This window comes from Pseudophryne corroboree, chromosome 3 (genome assembly GCF_028390025.1).
Source record: "Pseudophryne corroboree isolate aPseCor3 chromosome 3, aPseCor3.hap2, whole genome shotgun sequence".
NCBI lineage: Eukaryota > Metazoa > Chordata > Amphibia > Anura > Myobatrachidae > Pseudophryne > Pseudophryne corroboree.
The window spans coordinates 776,153,860-776,179,969 of record NC_086446.1 but is presented as its reverse complement, the minus strand read 5'-3'; the positions used below and the strand labels follow the sequence as shown (position 1 = coordinate 776,179,969).

The 26,110-nt window shown below is 47.0% G+C and overlaps 1 protein-coding gene across 6 annotated transcripts in view; it reads right to left on the bottom strand.

Annotated features, from left to right (window-relative positions):
• Positions 1-26,110, bottom strand: part of ABLIM1 (actin binding LIM protein 1) — a 235,503-nt gene that overhangs the window by 163,268 nt on the left and 46,125 nt on the right. For all 6 annotated transcript variants that reach the window (XM_063962540.1, XM_063962538.1, XM_063962543.1 and 3 more), the window contains exons 4-5: positions 23,272-23,398; positions 21,131-21,224 (exon numbers count right to left, since the gene is read on the bottom strand). In XM_063962540.1, the coding sequence (XP_063818610.1) occupies positions 21,131-21,224; positions 23,272-23,398 (221 nt within the window). The remainder of the gene's footprint in view (positions 1-21,130; positions 21,225-23,271; positions 23,399-26,110) is intronic.

The following is a 26,110-nucleotide window of genomic DNA, read 5'->3' as shown; positions in this document are numbered from 1 at the left end:
CACCGAGCTCTCAGACATTAACCCCTTCACTGGACAGACAACACCGGGCTCTCACACATTAACCCCTTCACTGGACAGACACAACACCGGGCTCTCACACATTAACCCCTTCACTGGACAGTCACATCACCAGGCTTTCACACATTAACCCCTTCACTGGACAGACACAACACCGGGCTCTCACACATTAACCCCTTCACTGGATAGACACAACACCGGGCTCTCACACATTAACCCCCTTCACTAGACACTCACAACACCGGACTCTCACACATTAACCCCTTCACTGGACAGACACAACACCGGGCTCTCAGACATTAACCCCTTCACTGGACAGTCATAACACCGGGCTCTCAGACATTAACCCCTTCACTGGACAGTCACAACACCGGGCTCTCAGACATTAACCCCTTCACTGGACAGACACAACACCGGGCTCTTACACATTAACCCCTTCACTGGACAGACACAACACCGGGCTCTCAGACATTAACCCCTTCACTGGACAGTCACAAACCAGAGCTCTCAGACATTAACCCCTTCACTGGACAGTCACATCACCAGGCTCTCAGACATTAACCCCTTCACTGGACAGTCACATCACCAGGCTCTCAGACATTAACCCCTTCACTGGACAGTCACAAACCAGAGCTCTCAGACATTAACCCCTTCACTGGACAGTCACAATACCAGGCTCTCAGACATTAACCCCTTCACTGGAAAGCCACAATACCAGGCTCTCAGACATTAACCCCTTCACTGGACAGACACAACACCGGGCTCTCAGACATTAACCCCTTCACTGGACAGTCAACACGAGGCTCTCAGACATTAACCCCTTCACTGGACAGTCACATCACCGGGCTCTCACACATTAACCCCTTCACTGGACAGACAACACCGAGCTCTCCCACATTAACCCCTTCACTGAACAGACACAACACTGGGCTCTCAGACATTAACCCCTTCACTGGACAGTCATAACACCGGGCTCTCGGACATTAACCCCTTCACTGGACAGACACAACACCAGGCTCTCACACATTAACCCCTTCAACTGGACAGTCACAATACCAGGCTCTCAGACATTAACCCCTTCACTGGACAGTCACAATACCAGGCTCTCAGACATTAACCCCTTCACTGGAAAGCCACAATACCAGGCTCTCAGACATTAACCCCTTCACTGGACAGACACAACACCGGGCTCTCAGACATTAACCCCTTCACTGGACAGTCACATCACCGAGCTCTCAGACATTAACCCCTTCACTGGACAGACAACACCGGGCTCTCAGACATTAACCCCTTCACTGGACAGACAACACCGGGCTCTCACACATTAACCCCTTCACTGAACAGTCACATCACCAGGCTCTCACACATTAACCCCTTCACTGGACAGACACAACACCAGGCTCTCAGACATTAACCCCTTCACTGGACAGACACAACACCAGGCTCTCACACATTAACCCCTTCACTGGAAAGACACAACACCGGGCTCTCACACATTAACCCCTTCACTGGACAGTCACATCACCGAGCTCTCAGACATTAACCCCTTCACTGGACAGACACAACACCGGGCTCTCAGACATTAACCCCTTCACTGGACAGTCACATCACCGAGCTCTCAGACATTATCCCCTTCACTGGACAGACAACACCGTGCTCTCACACATTAACCCCTTCACTGGACAGACACAACACCGGGCTCTCACACATTAACCCCTTCACTGGACAGTCACATCACCAGGCTTTCACACATTAACCCCTTCACTGGACAGACACAACACCGGGCTCTCACACATTAACCCCTTCACTGGACAGACACAACACCGGGCTCTCACACATTAACCCCTTCACTGGACAGACAACACCGGGCTCTCACACATTAACCCCCTTCACTAGACAGTCACAACACCGGACTCTCACACATTAACCCCTTCACTGGACAGACAACACCGGGCTCTCAGACATTAACCCCTTCACTGGACAGTCACAAACCAGAGCTCTCAGACATTAACCCTTCACTGGACAGTCATAACACCGGGCTCTCAGACATTAACCCCTTCACTGGACAGTCACAACACCGGGCTCTCAGACATTAACCCCTTCACTGGACAGACACAACACCGGGCTCTTACACATTAACCCCTTCACTGGACAGACACAACACCAGGCTCTCAGACATTAACCCCTTCACTGGACAGTCACATCACCAGGCTCTCAGACATTAACAGGCTCTCAGACATTAACCCCTTCACTGGACAGACACAACACCGGGCTCTTACACATTAACCCCTTCACTGGACAGACACACACCAGGCTTTCGCACATTAACCCCTTCACTGGACAGACACAACACTGGGCTCTCACACATTAACCCCCTTCACTGGACAGTCACAACACCGGACTCTCACACATTAACCCCTTCACTGGACAGACACAACACCGGGCTCTCAGACATTAACCCCTTCACTGGACAGTCACAAACCAGAGCTCTCAGACATTAACCCCTTCACTGGACAGTCATAACACCGGGCTCTCAGACATTAACCCCTTCACTGGACAGTCACAACACCGGGCTCTCAGACATTAACCCCTTCACTGGACAGACACAACACCGGGCTCTTACACATTAACCCCTTCACTGGACAGTCACAACACCGGACTCTCAGACATTAACCCCTTCACTGGACAGACACAACCCCGAGCTCTCACACATTAACCCCTTCACTGGACAGTCACAACACCAGGCTCTCCCACATTAACCCCTTCACTGAACAGACACAACACTGGGCTCTCAGACATTAACCCCTTCATTGGACAGTCACAACATCGGGCTCTCAGACATTAACCCCTTCACTGGACAGACACAACAACAGGTTCTCACACATTAACCCCTTCACTGGACAGTCACAAACCAGAGCTCTCAGACATTAACCCCTTCACTGGACAGTCATAACACCGGGCTCTCAGACATTAACCCCTTCACTGGACAGTCACAACACCGGGCTCTCAGACATTAACCCCTTCACTGGACAGACACAACACCGGGCTCTTACACATTAACCCCTTCACTGGACAGACAACACCAGGCTCTCAGACATTAACCCCTTCACTGGACAGTCACAACACCGGGCTCTCAGACATTAACCCCTTCACTGGACAGTCACAATACCAGGCTCTCAGACATTAACCCCTTCACTGGAAAGCCACAATACCAGGCTCTCAGACATTAACCCCTTCACTGGACAGTCAACACGAGGCTCTCAGACATTAACCCCTTCACTGGACAGTCACATCACCGGGCTCTCACACATTAACCCCTTCACTGGACAGACAACACCGAGCTCTCCCACATTAACCCCTTCACTGAACAGACACAACACTGGGCTCTCAGACATTAACCCCTTCACTGGACAGTCATAACACCGGGCTCTCGGACATTAACCCCTTCACTGGACAGACACAACACCAGGCTCTCACACATTAACCCCTTCAACTGGACAGTCACAATACCAGGCTCTCAGACATTAACCCCTTCACTGGACAGTCACAATACCAGGCTCTCAGACATTAACCCCTTCACTGGAAAGCCACAATACCAGGCTCTCAGACATTAACCCCTTCACTGGACAGTCACAACACCAGGCTCTCCCACATTAACCCCTTCACTGAACAGACACAACACTGGGCTCTCAAACATTAACCCCTTCACTGGACAGTCACAACATCGGGCTCTCAGACATTAACCCCTTCACTGGACAGACACAACACCGGGCTCTCAGACATTAACCCCTTCACTGGACAGACACAACACCGGGCTCTCAGACATTAACCCCTTCACTGGACAGTCAACACGAGGCTCTCAGACATTCACCCCTTCACTGGACAGTCACATCACCGGGCTCTCACACATTAACCCCTTCAATGGACAGACAACACCGAGCTCTCACACATTAACCCCTTCACTGGACAGTCACATCACCGGGCTCTCACACATTAACCCCTTCACTGGACAGACAACACCGAGCTCTCACACATTAACCCCTTCACTGGACAGTCACAACACCAGGCTCTCACACATTAACCCCTTCACTGGACAGACACAACACCGGGATCTCAGACATTAACCCCTTCACTGGACAGTCAACACGAGGCTCTCAGACATTCACCCCTTCACTGGACAGTCACATCACCGGGCTCTCACACATTAACCCCTTCACTGGACAGACAACACCGAGCTCTCACACATTAACCCCTTCACTGGACAGTCACAACCCCGAGCTCTCACACATTAACCCCTTCACTGGACAGACAACACCGAGCTCTCCCACATTAACCCCTTCACTGAACAGACACAACACTGGGCTCTCAGACATTAACCCCTTCACTGGACAGTCATAACACCGGGCTCTCGGACATTAACCCCTTCACTGGACAGACACAACACCAGGCTCTCACACATTAACCCCTTCAACTGGACAGTCACAATACCAGGCTCTCAGACATTAACCCCTTCACTGGACAGTCACAATACCAGGCTCTCAGACATTAACCCCTTCACTGGAAAGCCACAATACCAGGCTCTCAGACATTAACCCCTTCACTGGACAGACACAACACCGGGCTCTCAGACATTAACCCCTTCACTGGACAGTCAACACGAGGCTCTCAGACATTAACCCCTTCACTGGACAGTCACATCACCGGGCTCTCACACATTAACCCCTTCACTGGACAGACAACACCGAGCTCTCCCACATTAACCCCTTCACTGAACAGACACAACACTGGGCTCTCACACATTAACCCCTTCACTGGACAGTCATAACACCGGGCTCTCGGACATTAACCCCTTCACTGGACAGACACAACACCAGGCTCTCACACATTAACCCCTTCAACTGGACAGTCACAATACCAGGCTCTCAGACATTAACCCCTTCACTGGACAGTCACAACACCGGGCTCTCAGACATTAACCCCTTCACTGGACAGTCACAACACCGGGCTCTCAGACATTAACCCCTTCACTGGACAGTCACATCACCGAGCTCTCAGACATTAACCCCTTCACTGGACAGACACAACACCGGGCTCTCAGACATTAACCCCTTCACTGGACAGACACAACACCGGGCTCTCAGACATTAACCCCTTCACTGGAGAGACACAACACCGGGCTCTCAGACATTAACCCCCTCACTTGACAGTCACAACACCAGGCTCTCAGACATTAACCCCTTCACTGGACAGTCACATCACCGAGTTCTCAGACATTAACCCCTTCACTGGACAGTCACATTATTAGGCTCTAACTGGTATTTACCATCCCTTCCATTACTATCGTATTTCCCATATGCACAAGAACTTGCTTCCTACTTCAAGGATAAGATTGATAAAATCTGAGATGAAATGGTATGCTCTAACTCAGCCAGTGACCTGCTCAATTCCCTACCTGAACCCTCTGGCACTTTCTCTTCATTTGATCCCACAAGTGAAGATGAAGTATCAACACTCTTTTCATCCTCCTACTCCACTACCTCTCCTCTTGATCCTATACCCTCACAGGTCAGTAAAACTTTGTCTCCTGTGCTTATCCCAACCTTAACTAAAATCTGTAATCTCTCTCTCTCTACTGGTATCTTTCCCTCTCTGTTTAAACATGCAGTCATTACTCCCATTCTAAAAAAACACAACTCTGACCCAAACACACTCTCTAACTACCGTCCCATTTCTCATCTACCCAGTCCCTCCAAGCTACTTGAGAGGCTTGCCTACACTCGCCTTACACACTTTCTTAACTCGCACAACTTATTGGACCCACTTCAGTCAGGCTTTCGTGCCCAACACTCCACAGAGACGGCACTGACCAAAGTAGTGAATGATCTAGTCACTGCTAGATCAAAAGGCCATTACACACTACTTATTCTTCTAGATCTCTCTGCTGCTTTTGACACTGTTGACCACTCTCTTCTCATACAAACACTACAATCCCTAGGTCTTCAGGACACAGCCCTTTCTTGGTTCTCATCCTACCTATCTAATCGCTCTTTCAGTGTTCACTTCTCTGATTCTACCTCCTCTTCTCTACCTCTATCAGTTGGAGTACTGCAAGGCTCAGTCTTAGGTCCTCTGCTTTTCTCAATCTATACCTCCTCTCTTGGTAAAAACTAATCAGCTCCTTTGGATTTCAGTATCATTTGTACGCTGATGATACTCAAATCTACCTATCCTCCCCAGATTTATCACCATCTGTACTGGCTCGTGTCACTGGATGCCTGTCTGCCATTTCATCTTGGATGTCATCTCGCCACCTCAAACTCAACATTTCCAAAACAGAATTAATTATTTTCCCACCAGCTAAGAGTAGTTACCAACCTGATATCTCTATAACTGTTGACAATGCAACTATCCACCCCACCAGCTCGTTGCCTAGGTGTCACCCTTGACTCTGAACTGTCCTTTGTTCCACACATTCAATCTGTCTCTAAATCATGTTACATGCACCTTAAAAACGTATCCAAAATACGCCCTTATCTTATACAAGACACTGCAAAAACTCTAATCCATGCACTCATCATCTCCCGCATTGATTATTGTAATAGTCTCCTTACTGGTCTTCCCAAACATAGGCTCTCACCACTACAATCCATTTTAAATGCAGCTGCGAGGCTAATCTTCCTCGCCAGGCGTTCTTCATCTGCTGATCCGCTCTGTCAGTCTCTCCATTGGTTACCGGTATTCTACCGTGTCAAATATAAAATACTTTTACTTACATACAAGGCTATTAACCAAACTGCACCATCATACATCTCCTTACTCATCTCAAAATATCTCCCTACCAGACCTCTCCGCTCTGCACAAGATCTGCGTCTCTCATCCACATGTATTACCTGTTCCCACTCAAAATTACAGGACTTTACCCGGGCTTCACCCACTCTGTGGAATGCACTCCCACGCACAATAAGACTCGCCTCTAGTCTCCAAACCTTTAAACGTTCTCTGAAAACTCATCTCTTCAGACAAGCCTACCAAATGTCAGACCCACACACATAACCTTCAATGCCTCCCTATCCAGTTACATCCCCTCTGTACAGTCCACATAAACTCACATTTTGTCTTCCAACATTGCTGGGTGATCATATCATACAACCCATTAAGAACCTAGCAACCTGGGGAACCATTATGTGACAGGTAGCATCTATCCTTGTGTATCAATACCTATTTCCCCATAGAGTGTAAGCTTGCGAGCAGGGCCTTCCTACCTCTATGTCTGTCTGTCTTTGCCCAGTTTTGTTCTATAATTGTTGTTCTAATTGTAAAGCGCAACGGAATATGCTGCGCTATATAAGAAACTGCTAATAAATAAATAAAATATGCACACAGATAGTCAGCTCACAAGACAAGCCATGCAGAACGGAGACAGTAACTTGTTTTGTGTGAGCCACTCTGCAGCACTCTGTGATTACATCTACCCTATAACTAACAACGGTCCTGAAGGTCCTCCTGCATTTTCCCTGGGCTGATGGTGATGCCACCCCACTGCCAGATACGTCCTGGTCACATCTCACCCACGCGATCTCACTATGCTGCATACAGTTCCCTGGCACTGGGTGTATTGTCTGACCACCTATCAATGGCATTATAACACTCCCCTATCACCCCCGCTGACCAAGAACATAACTACAGAGAGGCCAGCTTGTGAATCTCATACAACAATGTGCTGTTTGGGGTGACTCTGGGGTAGCACACAGAGGGCAGAGGATACATAAACATCAGCAGGGAGAGGTCTGTGAGCAATCAGTGATGATAGGAGATGGGATCTGGGGTTCTTTCATGTAGTCTCCTAGATCTCTTCTATCAGTGACAGGGCCAAGTGTTACACCTCAGCCCCACCTAGCAGTAGACACACGTCTGCCATCTCTCCCTGCTGTTCCTCCCAAAACACCGCTGCATTCAGATAAGAGGTGGCCAAGTTATGTCCAGAATCCCAGCTTGCTCCCAGCACCTCGCACAGCGCTGACATCCCCGCGGCTCAGGAGACCTGTGCGATAACAGGCGTAATCGTATATACGCACATCTCTGCGTAGCCCGCAGTTCCATCGACACGCACTCACTGAACTTAGCGGCGGATTTATCAAAGATTGGAGAGAGATAAAGTGGAGAGAGAGATAAAGTACCAAACAATCAGCTCCTATCTGTTATGTTATAGGCTGTTTGAAAAATGACAGTTTGGAGCTGATTGGTTGGTGCATCTCCCTCCGTGATCTGGTCCCTGTAGAAATAGCAAAGGATGCTCTAGGTATAGATAGACAATACACAATAACAATAAACTTACAATCAACTTTGTAATATAATGCAAAGCTGTGAAGTCAAATGGTTAAATAACATGGACCAGTAGTGTAGGTTGTCTACAAACAGTTGAACCAAAAAGCAGCCTTATCAATTCACTAACTCACTAGTGCTAGTGACACTGCTGAGGCATGAGGCACTAAGTGCCTCATATCACTAGTTCCTAAAGATAATAGGCTTTCTGAAGAGTATCCGCACCAATGAACTGGATGGACAAATTGTCTTTTTTCAACCTCAAAAACTATGGGGGTCATTCCGAGTTGATCGCTCGCTGCCGATTTTCGCAGCGCAGCGATCAGGTGAAAAAACTGCATTTATGCGCATGCACCGCAATGCGCACACGCGACGTATGGGTACAAAGCTCTTTGTGGTTGTGCACAGGTTCTAGCGAAGTTTTCAGTCGCACTGATGGGCGCAAGAAGATTGACAGGAAGGGGGCGTTTCTGGGTGTCAACTGACCGTTTTCAGGGAGTGTTTGCAAAAACGCAGGCGTGTCTGAAAAAACGCAGGCGTGGCTGGGCGGGTGTATGACGTCAAATCCGGACACGAATAGGCTGAAGGGATCGCAAGCGCTGAGTAGGTTCAGAGCTACTCAGAAACTGCACAAACTGGTTTTGCAGAGCTCGGCTGCACATGCGTTCGCACTTCTGCTAAGCTAAAATACACTCCCCAGTGGGCGGCGGCATAGCGTTTGCACGGCTGCTAAAAACTGCTAGCGAGCGATCAACTCGGAATGACCAATGGGGGTCATTCAGAGTTGATCGCAGCAGCAAATTTGTTAGCAGTTGGACAAAACCATATGCACTGCAGGGGGAGCAGATGTAACATGTGCAGAGAGAGCTAGATTTGGGTGGGTTATTTTGTTTCTGTGCAGGGTAAATACTGGCTGGTTTATTTTTACACTGCAATTTAGATTTCAGTTTGAACACACCCCACCCAAATCTAACTCTCTCTGCACATGTTACATCTGCCCCACCTGCAGTGCACATGGTTTTGCCCAACTGCTAACAAATTTGCTGCTGCGATCAACTCTGAATTAGGCCACTTGTTACTATGAGTGACACCTGTACAGCCGCTGGGTCAGCGTCATCGCGACCCCACTAGTCTCACACTGAGAGCAGAACCCTGATCTTTCAGCTGTAGCGATAACCAGCTCCTATCATTTATACTGCGCAACAATCTGCAGAACGTGAACGCTCGTGGCTGGTGATTGTGCCATACTGATCCATGATCTGAACACAGTAGAAGATCAGGGTTGTGCGGTCTCTAGATGCCGGCATACACCGCACAGAGATAACACAGGTGCACACAACCATCTCCTCCAAGGTTTCATCATCACAGCAGCAATCCTCAGAGGGAGGCGGGCTGCTGTGGCGGTGACACAGAGGCGCAGCGTTCTCTGCTCTCGCAATATTGCCGGCAATGACTAACAGGTCATTTTATATCGCTCTATTTATTGCACAGCTCATTAAAAATGGGATCATTTTGGAGAAACTGCGCAGGTGCAGTAACCAATAGGCAATCAGCTTCTATCTACTGTATCTAGTGCACATAAGACAATGAAAGCAGGACTCTGATTGGCTGCTATGGATCAGTGCAGACTTGCACCTTTGAGAATTCTCTTCCAACACATCAGGCCTGACTGAAGGTGAGGGTAAAGACGCCACGTTTCTGTGTGGGACAGGGCTTATTTTGGCCTCATATCTATAATTGGAAGGTAGGTCAGCGTCCTTTTATGATTGGAGGGGACCCACCTGCAGATCTACATGGGGGCGTGACAAAAATAATGGTGCCACCAGTCTTCTGCGAATGCGCAATAATCGGTGAAAGGAGTGGAGAAGTGAGCCAGTGGAGAAGTTGTCCATGGCAACCAATCACCTGCTCTGTATAATTTTACAGTATGCAAATTAGAAATGTGACTTCAGTGCTGATTGGTTGCCATGGGAAACTTCTCCACTGGCTCAATTCTCCACACTTTTCACTACTTAGTACATCTCCCTCTATATTACTTCCCTATATTTTGCTTGGAACATAGGAGTCCATGGGGGGTAATTCCAAGTTGATCGCAGCAGGATTTTTGTTAGCAATTGGGCAAAACCATATGCACTGCAGGGGAGGCAGATATAACATGTGCAGAGAGAGTTAGATTTGGGTGGGGTGTGTTCAATCTGCAATATAATTTGCAGTGTAAAAATAAAGCAGCCAGTATTTACCCTGCACAGAAACAAAATAATAACCCACCCAAACTCTTTCTACACATGTTATATCTTCCTCCCCTGCAGTGCACATGGTTTTGCCCAATTGCTATCAAAAATCCTGCTGCGATCAACTTGGAATTACCCCCCATGAGAAATGAATCACTGCTGATTTGTGGTATAACCCATTAAACCCGCACAGGAATATAAAGTTTCATGGCCCGTTCACAACTATATTAGTTAGCGGCTGAAAAGCACATTAACTCCTGAAACACATATTGGAGATAGAATGAATGGTTTTCTACTGGGCTTATTTCCACCACAGCCTGTGAGATTCTAGCCAAGTTATTATTATTACTACCAGTTATTTATATAGCGCACACATATTCCACAGCGCTGTACAGAGAATATTTGCTCATTCACATCAGTCCCTGCCCCAGTGGAGCTTACAATCTATATTCCCTATCACATGTACACACAGACACATTCACACTAGGGTTAATTTTGTTGGGAGCCAATTAACCTACCAGTATATTTTTGGATTGTGGGAAGAAACCGGAGTCCCCGAAGGAAACCCACGCAAGTACGGGGAGAATATACAAACTCCACACAGTTAGGGCCATGGTGGGAATTGAACCCATGACCTCAGTGCTGTGAGGCAGTAATGCTAACCACTACACCATCCGTACTGCCCATTCCACATTGTGAAAAGCGGCACCACTTATTCCCAGGCGCTGACACACGCAATCGGTTATAAAAGAATCAGTAAAAGACCAATGTATGAAAAGCACATGGAGGATGGATGACAATGCAAATTAGCCATCTTGTTATGCCACTTTGGCTATGGTGCTGGCATCTACCACAGAGGATTATACTTCACACCAGGGGACGCGCACAGAATTGTCACAGCCCATTCACTTCAGTGGAACACACGCGGCTCTCTGAAGCTGCTGCAACCTGGAGAATCAAATACTACACAAAAGACTGCTCCACCTGTACTGAGGCACTGATGCACTACAGGCATGTGGAAAGCAGTGGCTCTCTTTGTCAGTCAGTTACACGGCTTTGTATAGCACTATTTAGTGTGTTATTCTTGGGGCATACACAGGTTACATGTAGTCGCCATGTAGATAAATAAACATAAATACATTGCTGTTTCCCATAGCTACAAATTCTCTTCCATGTGAGAACAAAGGCACCTGCTCCAGATTGCAGCGTCGGATCTCTGGTGGCGTCTGTGGAACAAATGGTGTTTACTCATCTCTTCCCTCCGCTGTCATCTCTCAGGAGACAGGTGAGACATGCCAGGTAACGCTCAGCATGTAATACTCATTTACTGACACCTGTAATCCGATGGCTGACAGGAAGGTGTTAGTAAGGAGAGTGTTGTAAGGTGTGGGTGGTACGCTGGGAGGGTGGGGGCCGGCTGGGAGGATAAATATCACTGCTCACATATAAAACTAAAAAATATTTCCTTTATCTGTGGAAGCTGGAAGTGGTACCTCATGCCAGTATAAATAGCTCCATCACGTCAGTACATAGCAGGGAAAAATCTGATAGGCAGGAATACTCTTATATAGTGCTCCTGTCACTTATGTATAACTGAGGCAGCCACCGTCTGGGATAAACCCCTATTCATGAGAATGTGACCCGACAGAGTCTTCAAATGTTCCCAATTATAAACCTCTGCAGAGCATGCCAGCATCTTATAGACCAATGTCAATAATAACAGCAACGAGGCATGAGGCACGAGGCACAAAATACAACAGGTCCTCTTCAATATGTTCTGCTTGTCTAAAGTACCTAGGGGGAGACTTATCAAAGCTTGTTTAGTGATAAAATGGAGAGAGTTAAAGTACCAGCCAATCAGTACTTACCTGCCATGTTACCGGCTGTGTTTGAAATATGACAGGAGCTGATTGGTTGGTAGTTTATCTCTGTCCAAGCTTTGATAAGCCTACCCCTTATGGGTGGGGTATTCCATTACCTGTGAAAATGAAGGTTTTTTTGCGTTTTCTTTGGGGGGCTATCGAATTATCCCCCATTTTTTGTGCAAAAACACATAGGTGCGATTGTGGGAAAAAAGGCTTCTTATGACGGATTTGGAAACAGGGTTAATTGGATAGCCTTGGGCAAGGTAACGAGGCACGGTAATTTACTGCGGCCAATAGGATAGCCCTTAGTCTCACATCCAGGCCTTCAGTATTACTATGGTTTTGTATCATCAGGCTATTTTAATGTAGTGGCATATACTTGTCTTCAAACAACTTTTACTAAGCACATTCATCTATTTATTTAAATGATGTGCTTTTCAGTCATGTCTTTAAATCATCATGTCTGTTTAATTTATACAAGAAATTGGCCATGCGAAGGTCCAAAACCCGCTTAAAATGAATTGTATTAGTTTAAATGCATTATTTTGAGGAAGAGAAGTCATAAAATACATATATTCACACGTCATCATGTTTCATAAGGAGACACCTTAATACAGAGAGGAAAAAACAGAGGGTTCCCCAAATATAAAACCCCACTGAGGAGATCAACTTGGGGCTGGGGACAAGTCTACATTGTACATCTGATGAAGATTACAGAGAAGAACAGGAGCAGGGTCCCAGATATGCAGATTACGGATGAGTATTTGTGTGTCGGTGAAGACATATCAATGTAATATATCGAGGCCCCAGTGAGAAGATGAATCACATTGTTTGGCCACAAGTGCCAATAGGAAACCCATGGTGATATATGGAGAACACCCATTTGTGTATGTGAACCAATGTCTGTAACACAAACCATTATCCTTTGGGCCCCTCAGGTCAGTGCAAACTTAATGAAATCCAGTCACAGAGATCTGTGTGCGACAGCTGCCGGTGACACTAAACACACACAACCCCACAATCACTGTCCCTTCCCATAGGGACTTCCTGCTGCAACTGTGCCAAACAAAATGCAAAGCTTCATCATGAAAACCTGTTTCTGAAAGCCCCCGTAAGAAGCTATTTCTTGAAAGGAATAAGCCATTTTTGAAACGTTAGGAAACTGTTCATTAATTATCATTCCCCACATTCAGAACTGGCTTTTAAAGGATGTTTCATTTTTTTTCTTTATTCTAATAAATCCATAGAATCTATTTTACGAATATATATCCATACTTAACTTACATTGATGGTTAGATACGCTGACACGCTCTCTCACAGAGTGTATCTGACATAACGGACAATACAGACCCTTCTTGCTTCACCATAACAGCATAGTGATCTATTCAGAACAGTTCTCTGATCAGGGACGTGGTAGAACCTTTTGGGCCTCTTGTGGTGTAAAACTCTACGTTTTCCAGGTTGGCCTAAGTCATTGCACTTTGGTTACATACTGTACAACCTCCCAAATATTCTTGATACAAAGGGCTCCAAGAAGCAGAATCCATACACCCAGTAATGTGACAGCTACACCCTGCCCTCAGCCACGATTTGCTTCAATAAAGGGTTTTCTGCGGAAATTACAGCTCACTTCAGTCTGTTATGAACACTCCTGTATACGGTAGACGAAGGTTCAGTCAGGTGCATCGCGTCTGTCACAGCAAACTCATTAGGAGAAAAGAATCTGGAAAATACACGTGAGAGAGACCCGCTCCCATTACAGCCGAGTCACGAACAGTAATTATTACCAGTTATTTATACAGCGCACACATATTCCGCAGCGCTGTACAGAGAATATTTGGCCATTCACATCAGTCCCTGCCCCAGTGGAGCTTACAATCTATTTTCCCTACCACATGTACACGCACACACATTCATGCTAGGGTTAATTTTTGATGGGAGCCAATTAACCTACCATATTATTTGGATTGTGGGAGGAAACCGGAGTACCTGGAGGAAATGCATGCAAGCACAGTGAGAATATACAAACTCCACACAGTTAGGCCATGGTGGGATTTGAACCCATGACCTCAGTGCTGTTAGGCAGCAATGCTAACCATTTCACCGTCCGTGCTGCCCCAGTAATTCACCTCATAATCCCAGAACCCACATTTATTACCTATTACAGTTAATAAAATATAAGCAACGTTTTGAACGGTGTATTACAGTCAATAGTCAACATATGGCTTCCCAGCAGTGGTAGAACTACAAGTCCCAGCAGGTGGCTATCTTTCCAGAGTTCTCCTCTCATACTTGCACTGTAACTTCAACATGAGATAAGCAGAACAACACCCAGCACAGTGGAAAGTAAGCAGCCAAGAAAGGAACGGAGACTTGTGCTATATGTATAGTTGATGCAGACCCCCCTGGACCTTATGGAATAGGGTACGCTGTCTACAGAGAGCCCCTTGCAGCAGCCATATGATAATCAGACAGACCAGGAGCCCTGCTGAAATAGCCTCAGCGGCCAAAGACATATAATTACCTCCTAGCTGGGATACCCCGGGTACCAGTCTCCTCGCTGCACAATCTTTATCTCGTCCACTCCAGCAAATGAGAATTCTCCAGTCGGCCACCAAAGGGGGACGGTACAGCCACTCGCACCCCGTTATTACATCATTATGTCCACAGTCAGAGGGGAAAACACACACACAACTGCTGTTCTGTCGCCTGACATACAGCAACGCAGAGAAGCATGAAAGGGAGGGGGCTGGAGAATGTTCTGCCTGCTCGGGAAACACGTTCCACAAGCGCCCAGGGCAGGGAGAGAGGGAGGAGGAGGTGGAGAGACTGGGACCAGGTGAATGGTGACACTGCAACGAACCAAGGATCTAATAGGGTTTGAGGTAACGATAAGGTAAAAAAAGGGGGCAGATCAAATGGGCCAAGTGGTTCTTATCTGCCTCCCACCCCGGTCCCTCTCTGATAGAGTATTGGGGGCCACTGGGCAATCACTTTTCCTTCTGAATCCAGTGATACTGCTACTATGGCTGCAAAGGAGACAGGATTCTTACTAAAGTCTACAGCAGGATAAAAACCCTGCTGTCCTGGGACATTTAGTGCGCCATGGGCCTGATTTAGATATGTACACAAATGTCTTCACAGCTGTAAATGTGTACGCAGGTGCTGTGCGAAAATATGCAAATGTCACAGCTGCCGGGATTTGTATTGAGACGGCGTCGGCGTCCGTGAACCACCGCTTACGTACTAAGACGCAACCATGGCCCACACATTGGTTGAACATGGAACTACTGAGTCACTACACGGTTGCCCAACATGTCCGCAGGAACTGAGACGCCGAAGCCCTGTTGACTGCTTACAGGATTACAGTCGCAGCCAGATATATGCCCCCAAAAAGGTTGCCACACACCTGGTTTTTTGAAGCCACACCCCCTCCCCACCCGTTCCAGCCTACCAATGATGCCTGACTGTCATTCATTTCACAGATAAAAGTGTGACCGACGTCAGAAGACCGCCGCGGCAGCTTAGATGCACTGTCAGTGGCAAAAAAAATCGCTCCACTGTGTAAAACATCAACATCGCGCCCATTCTCATGCCAAAAATCCTGCCGTATCGTTGTAACGATTAATATAGTAAGGTTTGGCAGGCAGCGCATTACTGACATACAGGGCGGGATGTAATGAAGTCCAAGTTCGGCCGACGAGCAGGATGCCGGCTGAACTCTGCGTTTTTTTAAAGAGGCAATCAATTGCAAGGCATCTGAGTTCAGTCGGCATCCCGCAATAAATGTTACCTAGAAGCTGTTGGTTGCTATGGGAAAATTCTCCCCTTTTTAGATGACTTGATACAACTTTCCCATTACTGAGAAGTTTTTGCCTGGAAAAGTCATATGAAGCATTTAACTCTTTGCGTCTGATGATTTGGCCACCAGGGGGCAGTGTTGCATTGGACAGTCAAACAGTTAGCAAAATGGCTGCTTCCACTCTAGTTTTTACAACGCTACATAAATTGCCTGATTCCACATACAGGTCAATGTCGACACAGGTAAGTGGCGGTACATCGGTTGTGGCAGGAGAAATCTGTCATTTCTCTGGCATTAACCCTTTGATTAGTGGCACACAGAGGTGAAGAGGCAATTTCACCAGAAGGCAGGCACGTCGTTACTTCATAAATAGACCCCTGTATACGGTCCCTAATTCCACACAGAACAGTTTTGGTTTTGGTTGGAAAATCAAAACAAACCCTGTCAGATTTCCCTGTAATATAAGGTGCTTGTAAAAGCGGATCATGTCATGCGTACTCCACCCACAATGATTATTTCACAACATTTACAGACGCGCTGTCAGAATATCGCCTACTGCCTCTATATGATCTGTCTATTCATTCCCGGGTGACCTGATGCCTCCTTGCCAGGTGCCTCAATTAGGTTTTTAGGGCCTAATTCAGACCTGATCGCTCCTGTGCGTTTTTGCAGAGGTCTGCGATCAGATAGCCGCCTCCCATAGAGAGTTAAAACCCGCCCCGTGCAAGTGTGCGAATGCATGTGTACGCCGTGCGAAAACTTTGCCAGACAGCGGACAGCTGCAAATCCGTTCGCAACTCACTCACCATCTAATGATTTTACCAGTCTGTGCGCAGCCCAGAACTTACTCCTACAGTGCGATACAAACAGGCTGATGGGGTCCGGAGCTGACGTTACACACCTGCTTCTTTCAAAGCTGGCCCTACGCGGGTGTATAACTTAGGGCCTCAGGATCACCGACCAATTAAACGGCACGCGCCTGTGACCAAAACGGACCGGGAACGGCTGTTCGGTGCAGGATTTGCCGGTTCACACAACACCTTACGTTATAATCATTATGACGCGGGCAGATATTACTTTATAATTTTATTACCTAACGTGTGACAAATAACGATGATGTCTTAAATGACATAATTGCGACGGGCTACAAAGGCAAAACCAAGCAATGTAAAATTATACGCTGTAACAATGGAGAACGCCCATAATAATTACTATCATCTCTGTTTTAGCAACAGTAAGAGGAAGCCACTATTAAACGTTAACCCTTCGCAGGTTCCCAGATTTAAAGGGCCGTACGCGGAGATGAACGCATGTCGCTCAGACATTAATGGGGGTATATCGCTATTCCATAACTCCTGTCATTTGACTGAGCAAAATATAAAACTTATAATACTATAAATACAAGTTTTATGAGTTGTACAGGATAATCTACCTGTAGATCGCCATGACGATGCAGAAACCCCTCCCCAAACATATATGTACCAGAAAATGCTCTGGCACCAAGGAAAATATAATTAAAAATACCAGTTTGACTTACATTGACTATATAAACTATTGCATTTGAGTCAGATTTAAAAATAATATATTATGTTACAGATGTGACCGCACAAATCTCATAAAACTGGGATGCAACACATTCAATGGGCCGATTCAACGAACCACATCCAGGATTAACAGATTGGGGGGTTCACCCTATACAATGTGTTCGATATAACGATCCAATCTGCGTCGGATCGATATATGGACGATAGATCGTATAGTAAGTAGCTCCCATGTTTATATAGGCAGTCAGGGAAAAGTATAGAGTGTTGTCATGGAGACAGGTTTGCGCTGATCTGACAGAGTCCCGCCCACATGGCAAGACACAAGATGGCAGCTTACACTTGGTAAGAGATACACTTGGCGACTGTATAGTACACAGTGTATGAAGTGGTTTACTGTAGCCCCCCTGCATGGTTGCTGCTTTCCACTCACATTAGGGGTCTATTCATGAAGCAGTGAAAAGAGTGGAGAAGTGAGCCTGTAGAGACGTTGCCCATGGCAACCAATCAGCTGCTCCGTACAATTGTATAGTATGCAAATTATAAATGTTACTCCAATGCTGATTGGTTGCCATGGGCAACTTCTCCACTGGCTCACTTCTCCACATGTTTCACTGCTTCATGAATAGAATCCAGAATGATTTGTGGCTGAGGGTGTCTTTGCATCGTGTATTATTGTATTAACATTCACGCTATACTGAAATGTTCCCTGTGACTGTACGGCGGTTCAGCCTCTGCTATCAGTGAATACTCTGCAGGGTTCCGCCACGTGTGATGCTGCGGTGTCAGTAGGGACGTACCTCCACCGCTGATACAGAATTGCTGCGGATTCAGCAGCGGGACACAGGGTAACCGGAGTAACTATGAGACGCTGTACATAACAATAGGAAATGGACGATTTTCAACTATTTCTGGCCTCTGATCTGCAGGGGGCCGGGAGAGGGGGCCCCGACCTCCATTTCCTTGGCAATAACTGGGCTGTTTGTATACGCACATACAGTATATGTGTTACTATAGATCATGAGTTAGAGATTTGTCTCCGACACTATGGGGGTCATTCCGAGTTGATCGCTCGCTAGCTATTTTTTGCAACGCTGTGATCAGATAGTCTCCGCCCACAGGGGAGTGTATTTTCACTTTGCAAGTGTGAGAACGCACGTGCAGCCGAGCGGTACAAAAAAGTTTTGTGCAGTTTCTGAGTAGGTCTGAACTTACTCAGCCGCTGCGATCACTTCAGCCTGTCCGGACCCGGAATTGCTGTCAGACACCCGCCCTGCAAACACATGGACAAGCCTGCGTTTTTTTTCAACCACTCCCAGAAAACGGTCAGTGACACCCATAAACGCCCTCTTCCTGTCAATCTTCTTGCAATCGGCTGTGCGAATGGATTCTTCGTTAAATCCATCGCTCAGCACCGATTCGCTTTGTACCCGTACGACGCGCCTGCACATTGCGGTTCATACGCATGTGCAGTTTTGCCGAGTTTTGACCCGATCGCAGTGCTGCAAAAAATAGCTAGCGAGCGGTCAACTCAGAATGACCCCCTAAATGCCCCAGGCCTGTTTATCAGGCGTATACGTCAGCAATGTGCTTTAGGGTGACACAGGTGCTCGTTCCTGTAACTGTTGGGCTTAGTATATAGGTGTTGCGTGATACAGACGTTCTCCATCCGGGGGAGTTTAATACTGTGAGTGCCCCCCAGTTACACACAATAGACACAGGTGGACATCCGGCTGCGTTCCTTGTGACTATGAATAGCCGCACAGATGCTGTATATGCCCCAGGGCGTCTCGGCCGCATGCACGGTGCAAAGAAATTGCAGATGCAGCCATTTGATGCTGCAGACCGTAACTGCAATCCGCAGCTCTTTATGGACGCGACGTGCGCTTTCACTGAGCAAGCGCAACTTTTTGCTTTGTGGGTCTTTTGTCACACGCAAGTTAAACTTGTGACTGCGTCTGACAAGGCGGCCGGACATGGGGGTTGTAGTGGCCATGAGAACACCGCAAGGGGACATGCGGATGTGGCCACAGTACAGTAAGGGGTGGTGTGGTCGAGTTGACACAAATTACGGATCATAATGGGCGCCGGAAAGACGGCTCTGTATATAGCTCACAGGGCGCTTTGCAAATGAGGTTGGCAGTCATAAAAACAGGGGAAGAAATACGCGTTGCACTGTCACAACCGAGTCACATAAAAGTGCTGAGAGGCTCTGACTAATACTGGAAATCATTTTCAAATGTGTTTAACCTGGAAACTACAGTATTTGACAGACTTGACAGATCAACGTACAGAAAACCAGGATCTCTGCTGCCCCCTTCTGACAGACAGAAAACATTGCAGAATCCTAAACATATTATCACAATCATTATTATTATTACTACCAGTTGTTAATATAGCGCACACATATTCCGCAGCGCTGTACAGAGAATATTTGCCCATTCACATCAGTCCCTGCTGCAGTGGAGCTTACAATCTATATTCCCTACCACATGTACACGCACACACATTCACACAAAGGTTAATTTTGTTGGGAGCCAATTAACCTACCAGTATATTTTTGGATTGTGGGAGGAAACCGGAGAAGCCGGAGGAAACCCACGCAAGTACGGGGAGAATATACAAACTCCACACAGTTAGGGCCATGGTGGGAATGGAACCCATGACCTCAGTGCAGTGAGGCAGTAATGCTAACCATTACACCATCCGTATCAAACTAGTTTTTTTTTTTTTTTACAAGACCACAAAGAAACAACACATACAGTATTTGCCCCTGGTGGATATTGTGTAGGGTGGGTGTAGCATGTGATGTCGGCGGTCGGGCTCCCGGCGGCCAGGATACCGGCGCCGGAATACCGACAGCTGGGCGAGCGCAAATCAGCCCCTTGCGGGCACGGTGGCACGCGCCACGCTGTCTATTCTCCCTCCAGGGGGGGTCGTGGACCCCCAAGAGGGAGAAAAGATGTCGGTATGCCGGCGGTCGGGATTCTGGCGCTGGTACGGTGGTCGTCAGGAGCATGGCCACCGGCAACCTGAAGACCACCCATGTAGGGTAGTTACAATATACAGTCAGTCAGTGCTGGCGTCTTGTGACCCCCTACAACCGAGAACCTTATGCCTCCATTCACTGAAATGGCGGGAGGGAGCAGCACAAGGGAACCATCACCGTTATATGTACATAAACAACATTTCTCTTACACTTTATATACAGAACATATCAATTCTAGAGAACATGACACAGAACTCCCGTATAATCCCCCGACTCTGACAGTCACCCCACAGGCCTGTTATCTCACTGCACGACCACAGTATAAAACCCACCAGGACAGGAAGACAAGCCCCGTCACTTACCTCCAGAACTTTCCCAGTGATGAACTCGTGGCACGCTTCACACTTCACCCCAAACAACACCTGATAATCCTTCTCACAGTACGGGGACCCGTCCCTGCGCAAAAGAGACACGGCAGAAACAGATTCAAAAGAAAAGAAAATCTCATGTTGTTGAAGGGTTAATTCTGTTCAGTTACATCAATGAAATGGGTATGGGTCATTGGGTTCGACCACACTTAGGTCGACCACTATTTATCGACACACAGTAGGTCGACAAGTGCTAGGTCAAATGGAAAAAGGGCGACATGAGTTTTATTTTATTTTTTTTGGTGTCGTTTTCTTCGTAGAGTGACCAGGAACCCCAATTAGTGCACCGTGTCCCCTCACATGGCTCATTGCCGTTCCCAATTGTAGTCCACGTGGATCGTAAAGTATGAAAAAGTTGAAAAAAATTGTGTGAAAAACTCATGTCGACTTTTGTTCATGTCGACCGACTGCACGTCGACAAATAGTGGTCGACCTAATGACCGTATCCCGATGAGCAAGCTTATCGCATCTCTGATTTACTGGCTTGGTGATTAAGTGCCCCGGCGCTAGCATGCAAGACACTGAGAAATTTGCAAGGCTTAAACGTTGTCATTGATTAATTCTGATCAATATAGCTCGTAAGCTTACAAGCAGGGCCCTCCGACCTTCTGCTTTGTCTAGTATTACCCCGTCTTGTTTTATTGCTACTTTTTACCCATTTGTAATGCACAAAAGGATATGCTGTTGCAATATAAGTAAATGTTGACAAATAATAATAAATATTCAAGAATGAGTCCCTACTTAGGGGTATAATTCTAAAGGTTGATCTTCATTGGTTTTTATCAGTTTCAAATCAATCTAAATCATCGTTGCGTTTCCAGCGCTAAGCCGCACATTTACGGAGAGATGATTTTTTGTTGAATTGTTGAATGTTAGTAAATGTGTGTTTTAGCGCTGGAAACATAACATTTGAAATCAATGAAAACTGACCTTTGGTAAATATACCCTTTTGACTTTAGATGGTATATTCTTGGCAGGAACTTTGGGTGAAAATAATTTTACAAAACTGTTATTATCTCCATTATCCACTAGATGGCGGTAAAGCCAAACACATAAACAGCTACAGTACATTGGGGGTCATTCCGAGTTGATCGCTCGCTAGCAGTTTTTAGCAGCCGTGCACACGCTATGCCGCCTCCCACTGGGAGTGTATTTTAGCTTAGCAGAAGTGCGAACGAAAGGATCGCAGAGCGGCTACAAAATTATTTTGTGCAGTTTCAGAGTAGCTTCAGACCTACTCGGCGCTTGCGATCACTTCACTCTGTTCAGTTCCGGATTTGGCGTCACAAACACGCCCAGCGTTCGGCCAGCCACACCTGCGTTTTTCCTGGCACGCCTGCGTTTTTTCGAACACTCCATGAAAACGGTCAGTTGACACCCAGAAACGCCCACTTCCTGTCAATCACTCTGCGGCCAGCAGTGCGACTGAAAAGCATTGCTAGACCTTGTGTGAAACTACATCGTTCATTGTAATAGTGCGTCGCGCGTGCGCATTGCGCCGCATACGCAGAAGTGCCGATTTTTGCCTCATCGCTGCACAGCGAATGAATGCAGCTGGCGAACAACTCGGAATGACCCCCATTAACTGGATTGTTACCAACAGTGAGGGGGAACAGGTGGGCACTGGACTGCCTATGGTTCCGAAGTGTTTCACCTGTGCCTCCCACTGACTACTTCTCTGCTTTATGTTATGGGGAATGGGAAGTGGTTGGTGAGCTTTGACAAATTATTGCAATATTTTGGAAACTAACATTCCCTGTTTTAAAATGAAATAGAGATTGGAATATAATTCCTTGTTATTCTATTGAGGTTTTGTTTATAACCTGGCGGGAGATTTATCACAGTTTGAAGAGAGATAAAGTACCAGCCAATCAGCTCCTAACTGTCAGCTTACAGGCTGTGTTTCACAAATGTCAGGAGCTGATTGGTTGGTACTTTAACTCTCTCCATGTTACAGTATCTCTCTCCAAGCTTTGTCACAGAAAACAGAAATGCAGGTAATGGTCAATGCGGTGTACTCGGTGATGGATGCATCCTGTGACATGACATGCATAAGCCGTGGAGGGTGGACTCACTTGCTAATGTACTCTCCGGTTAGCACCTTCGCGCAGGCTTTGCATTTAAAGCATCCCAGGTGCCACTGCTTATCCAGGGCTAGTAAGGCCTGTCCATTCTTTATGTCCCTGCCGCAGCCCGCACAACCTGCAAACCAAACAGCCGGGAGAGTCAATTAACATTTCAGTGTCCAGGACATTCCTGTGCAATGCTACCCTTATATCCTACCCTGTGAGGAACAGAAAGTAACCACATATTGTCCCACTGTCCCAAACCTCGACTCAGAATCAGGCTCTCCGTGTATTTCCAGTACCTGAAGGTCTCAGGTCTGTGAATGTGGAATAAGAGGCGCATCCAGAATCTGCAAGGGGCACAGAGTATTTAAGCAGACTTCCAATGACCAGACACAGAGTTATTGGAGAAAGGCTCTGCAGTGAGAGACACGACCACTAGGTGGCACAGTGACAACACCGATGCATTGCACCTGCCTCTAGGAGCCTAATTGAAGAAAATGCGTGAAATCAGTGTGGACAGGCAGGAATCCTGCGCTGTGTAATCTCATATATGAACAATGGGGATGCAGTTTGACAAGCTCGTTAGAAATGTTTGAGCATTAGCCTGTGTGTAATGAGCAGCCCAGGGTATTATGGGAAGAAGAAAAGGGGGACCAGCTAAAAACTGAGACAAAACTACCAACCCTACTGTGCATGCCGGGCGCTAATTACAGCCATGTGAGCTGCCATAGCCATGTTGGTGCCCACCAGACAGGGAATATACATCAGACAAAGACGAGATATATTATAGCAGAAAATAAAGATATAACGGGGTAAATGTAACAGCCTGCGACTTGCAGGCATTGCCGAGTTCCCGGTGAGACTGACCGATGTTTTAAAGGGGCAATCATTTAAAAGGCAAAACCAACCTGGACCTTTAACTCATCGGGCGGACTCACCACAATCTCGCGGATGCCTGTAAGTCTCAGTCTACGGGTTGTCTTCCGTATCTGAAATACTCGTGACCTGAAGCAATTTGGATTTCGGATGTTTCCGTAGTTTGGAATATCTACACACCATAATGAGATATCATGGGCATGGAAATGCATTTATGTGTCATATACACCTTATACACAGGCTGAAGGTCATTCTATACAATATTTTTAATACTTTTGTGCATGAAACAAAGTTTGTGTACATTGAACCATCACAAAGCCAAGCTGTCGCTATCTCAGTCACGCTCAATAAATGTTGGATTTCGGAATATTTTGGAGATCGGATTTTTGGATATGGGTGACTTACATTTACCCCACGATCTGTGCAAACCCCCCCCCCCCCCCCCTTCCCTCCCTTGGGCCGAGTTATTAAACAGATAAAGCCGGTCACATTTGCAGCGATGTCACTACACTTGGAGCGGCCATCGGAAAGGGGCACTATTGAATTGTTGCGGCGTTACCGCCATTGTGAAATGCCTGGCGATGGCATGCGGCCATCATTTCATGGTTTGAACCATCGATGGTACAGCTGTGCACATGCATGTAAAGGGTCAGCGTTTCTTCCTGTATGACATCACCACACATCGGGAGAACACACGCGGAATTAAAGCAGGTGACAGCGTCATCTATTGAGATCCCGGTAATGATTGGAAAACGCGTCTCCATCTTATCGGAAACATCCATCGTATCGGAAACACTGATCGTTGCGAACCATCGCTTTCTGATGGCCATCCCCACGCTGGCGGCTCAGTTTATGGAAGCGTGCTGACAGGGTCCCAATAGATTTATCCGTGTTACACATGCGATGAAATGGGATTCAGGCCAGGCCAATGCAAGCCTGACGTCACTGACTAGAGGTGACCATTCATACAGGTAGGTAACAGCATGGCCCATTGTGACTGGAACATAATCGCAAATTATCGTCACGCCAAATAGGCAGGACGTGGGGACAGATTTATTTTCCAGCCCCCGCAGCGGGAGACGTCTGCCGTCTGGAGCAGATATGTCATTATTTTATTTTTATGTCTAAATTCTATTCTGTTCTTCTACGGTTCTACTGTACATGCAGTTGTGTGCTGGAAAAGGCGCCCATTGTATTTATTAATAATACAGAGACGCTGGCAGTCTCCCGGGGGCACACGCAGCCGTCATGCCAGAGCCATTGTTCCCGGCTGCTGTGAAAGGTCTGGGAGCCTCTCCCTGTTCTCTCCTGAAGCCAAAGAGAGACTTCCCGAGAGAGCTGATGACCTGGAGACAACCCCCCAACCCATCTACTGCTGGGTACACACTGGCAGATATATTGGCCAATCAGTTGGTTGTCCAATATATCTTTTGCTGATCTGCAGGTGTGTACAAGCAATATGTCTGTGAAAGACATCTTTCACAGACATATTGCATCTGCTGTGCAACACAGCAGATGGCCAATATATCTGCAGATATATTAGTGCATTTTTCAGTGTGTATGAACAATCCCCATCTGCATATATAGCTGCAGTTATAGGCCCTACACACTGGCCGATTTTCTGAAAGATATGAACGATCTCGTTCATAAATGAACGAGAACTCATTCATATCTTTCAGTGTGGAGACTCCAGCAATGAACGATGCGCGGCCCCGCGCTCGTTCATCGCTGATCTCCCGTCGGCTGTGCATGCAGGCCAATATGGACGATCTCGTCCATATTTGCCTGCACTTCAATGCAGCCGCGTGACGGGGGGAGTGAAGAAACTTCACTCCCCCCGTCACTGCCCCCCTGCCGCCGGGTCGCTCGTCGGCCGTTTCGGCCGTCGGACACCTCGGCGGCGCATCGTCAAATGAGTAGGGCCCCATAGAGTGAACTGCAGATATATCTTTAAGATATATTGGTGCAT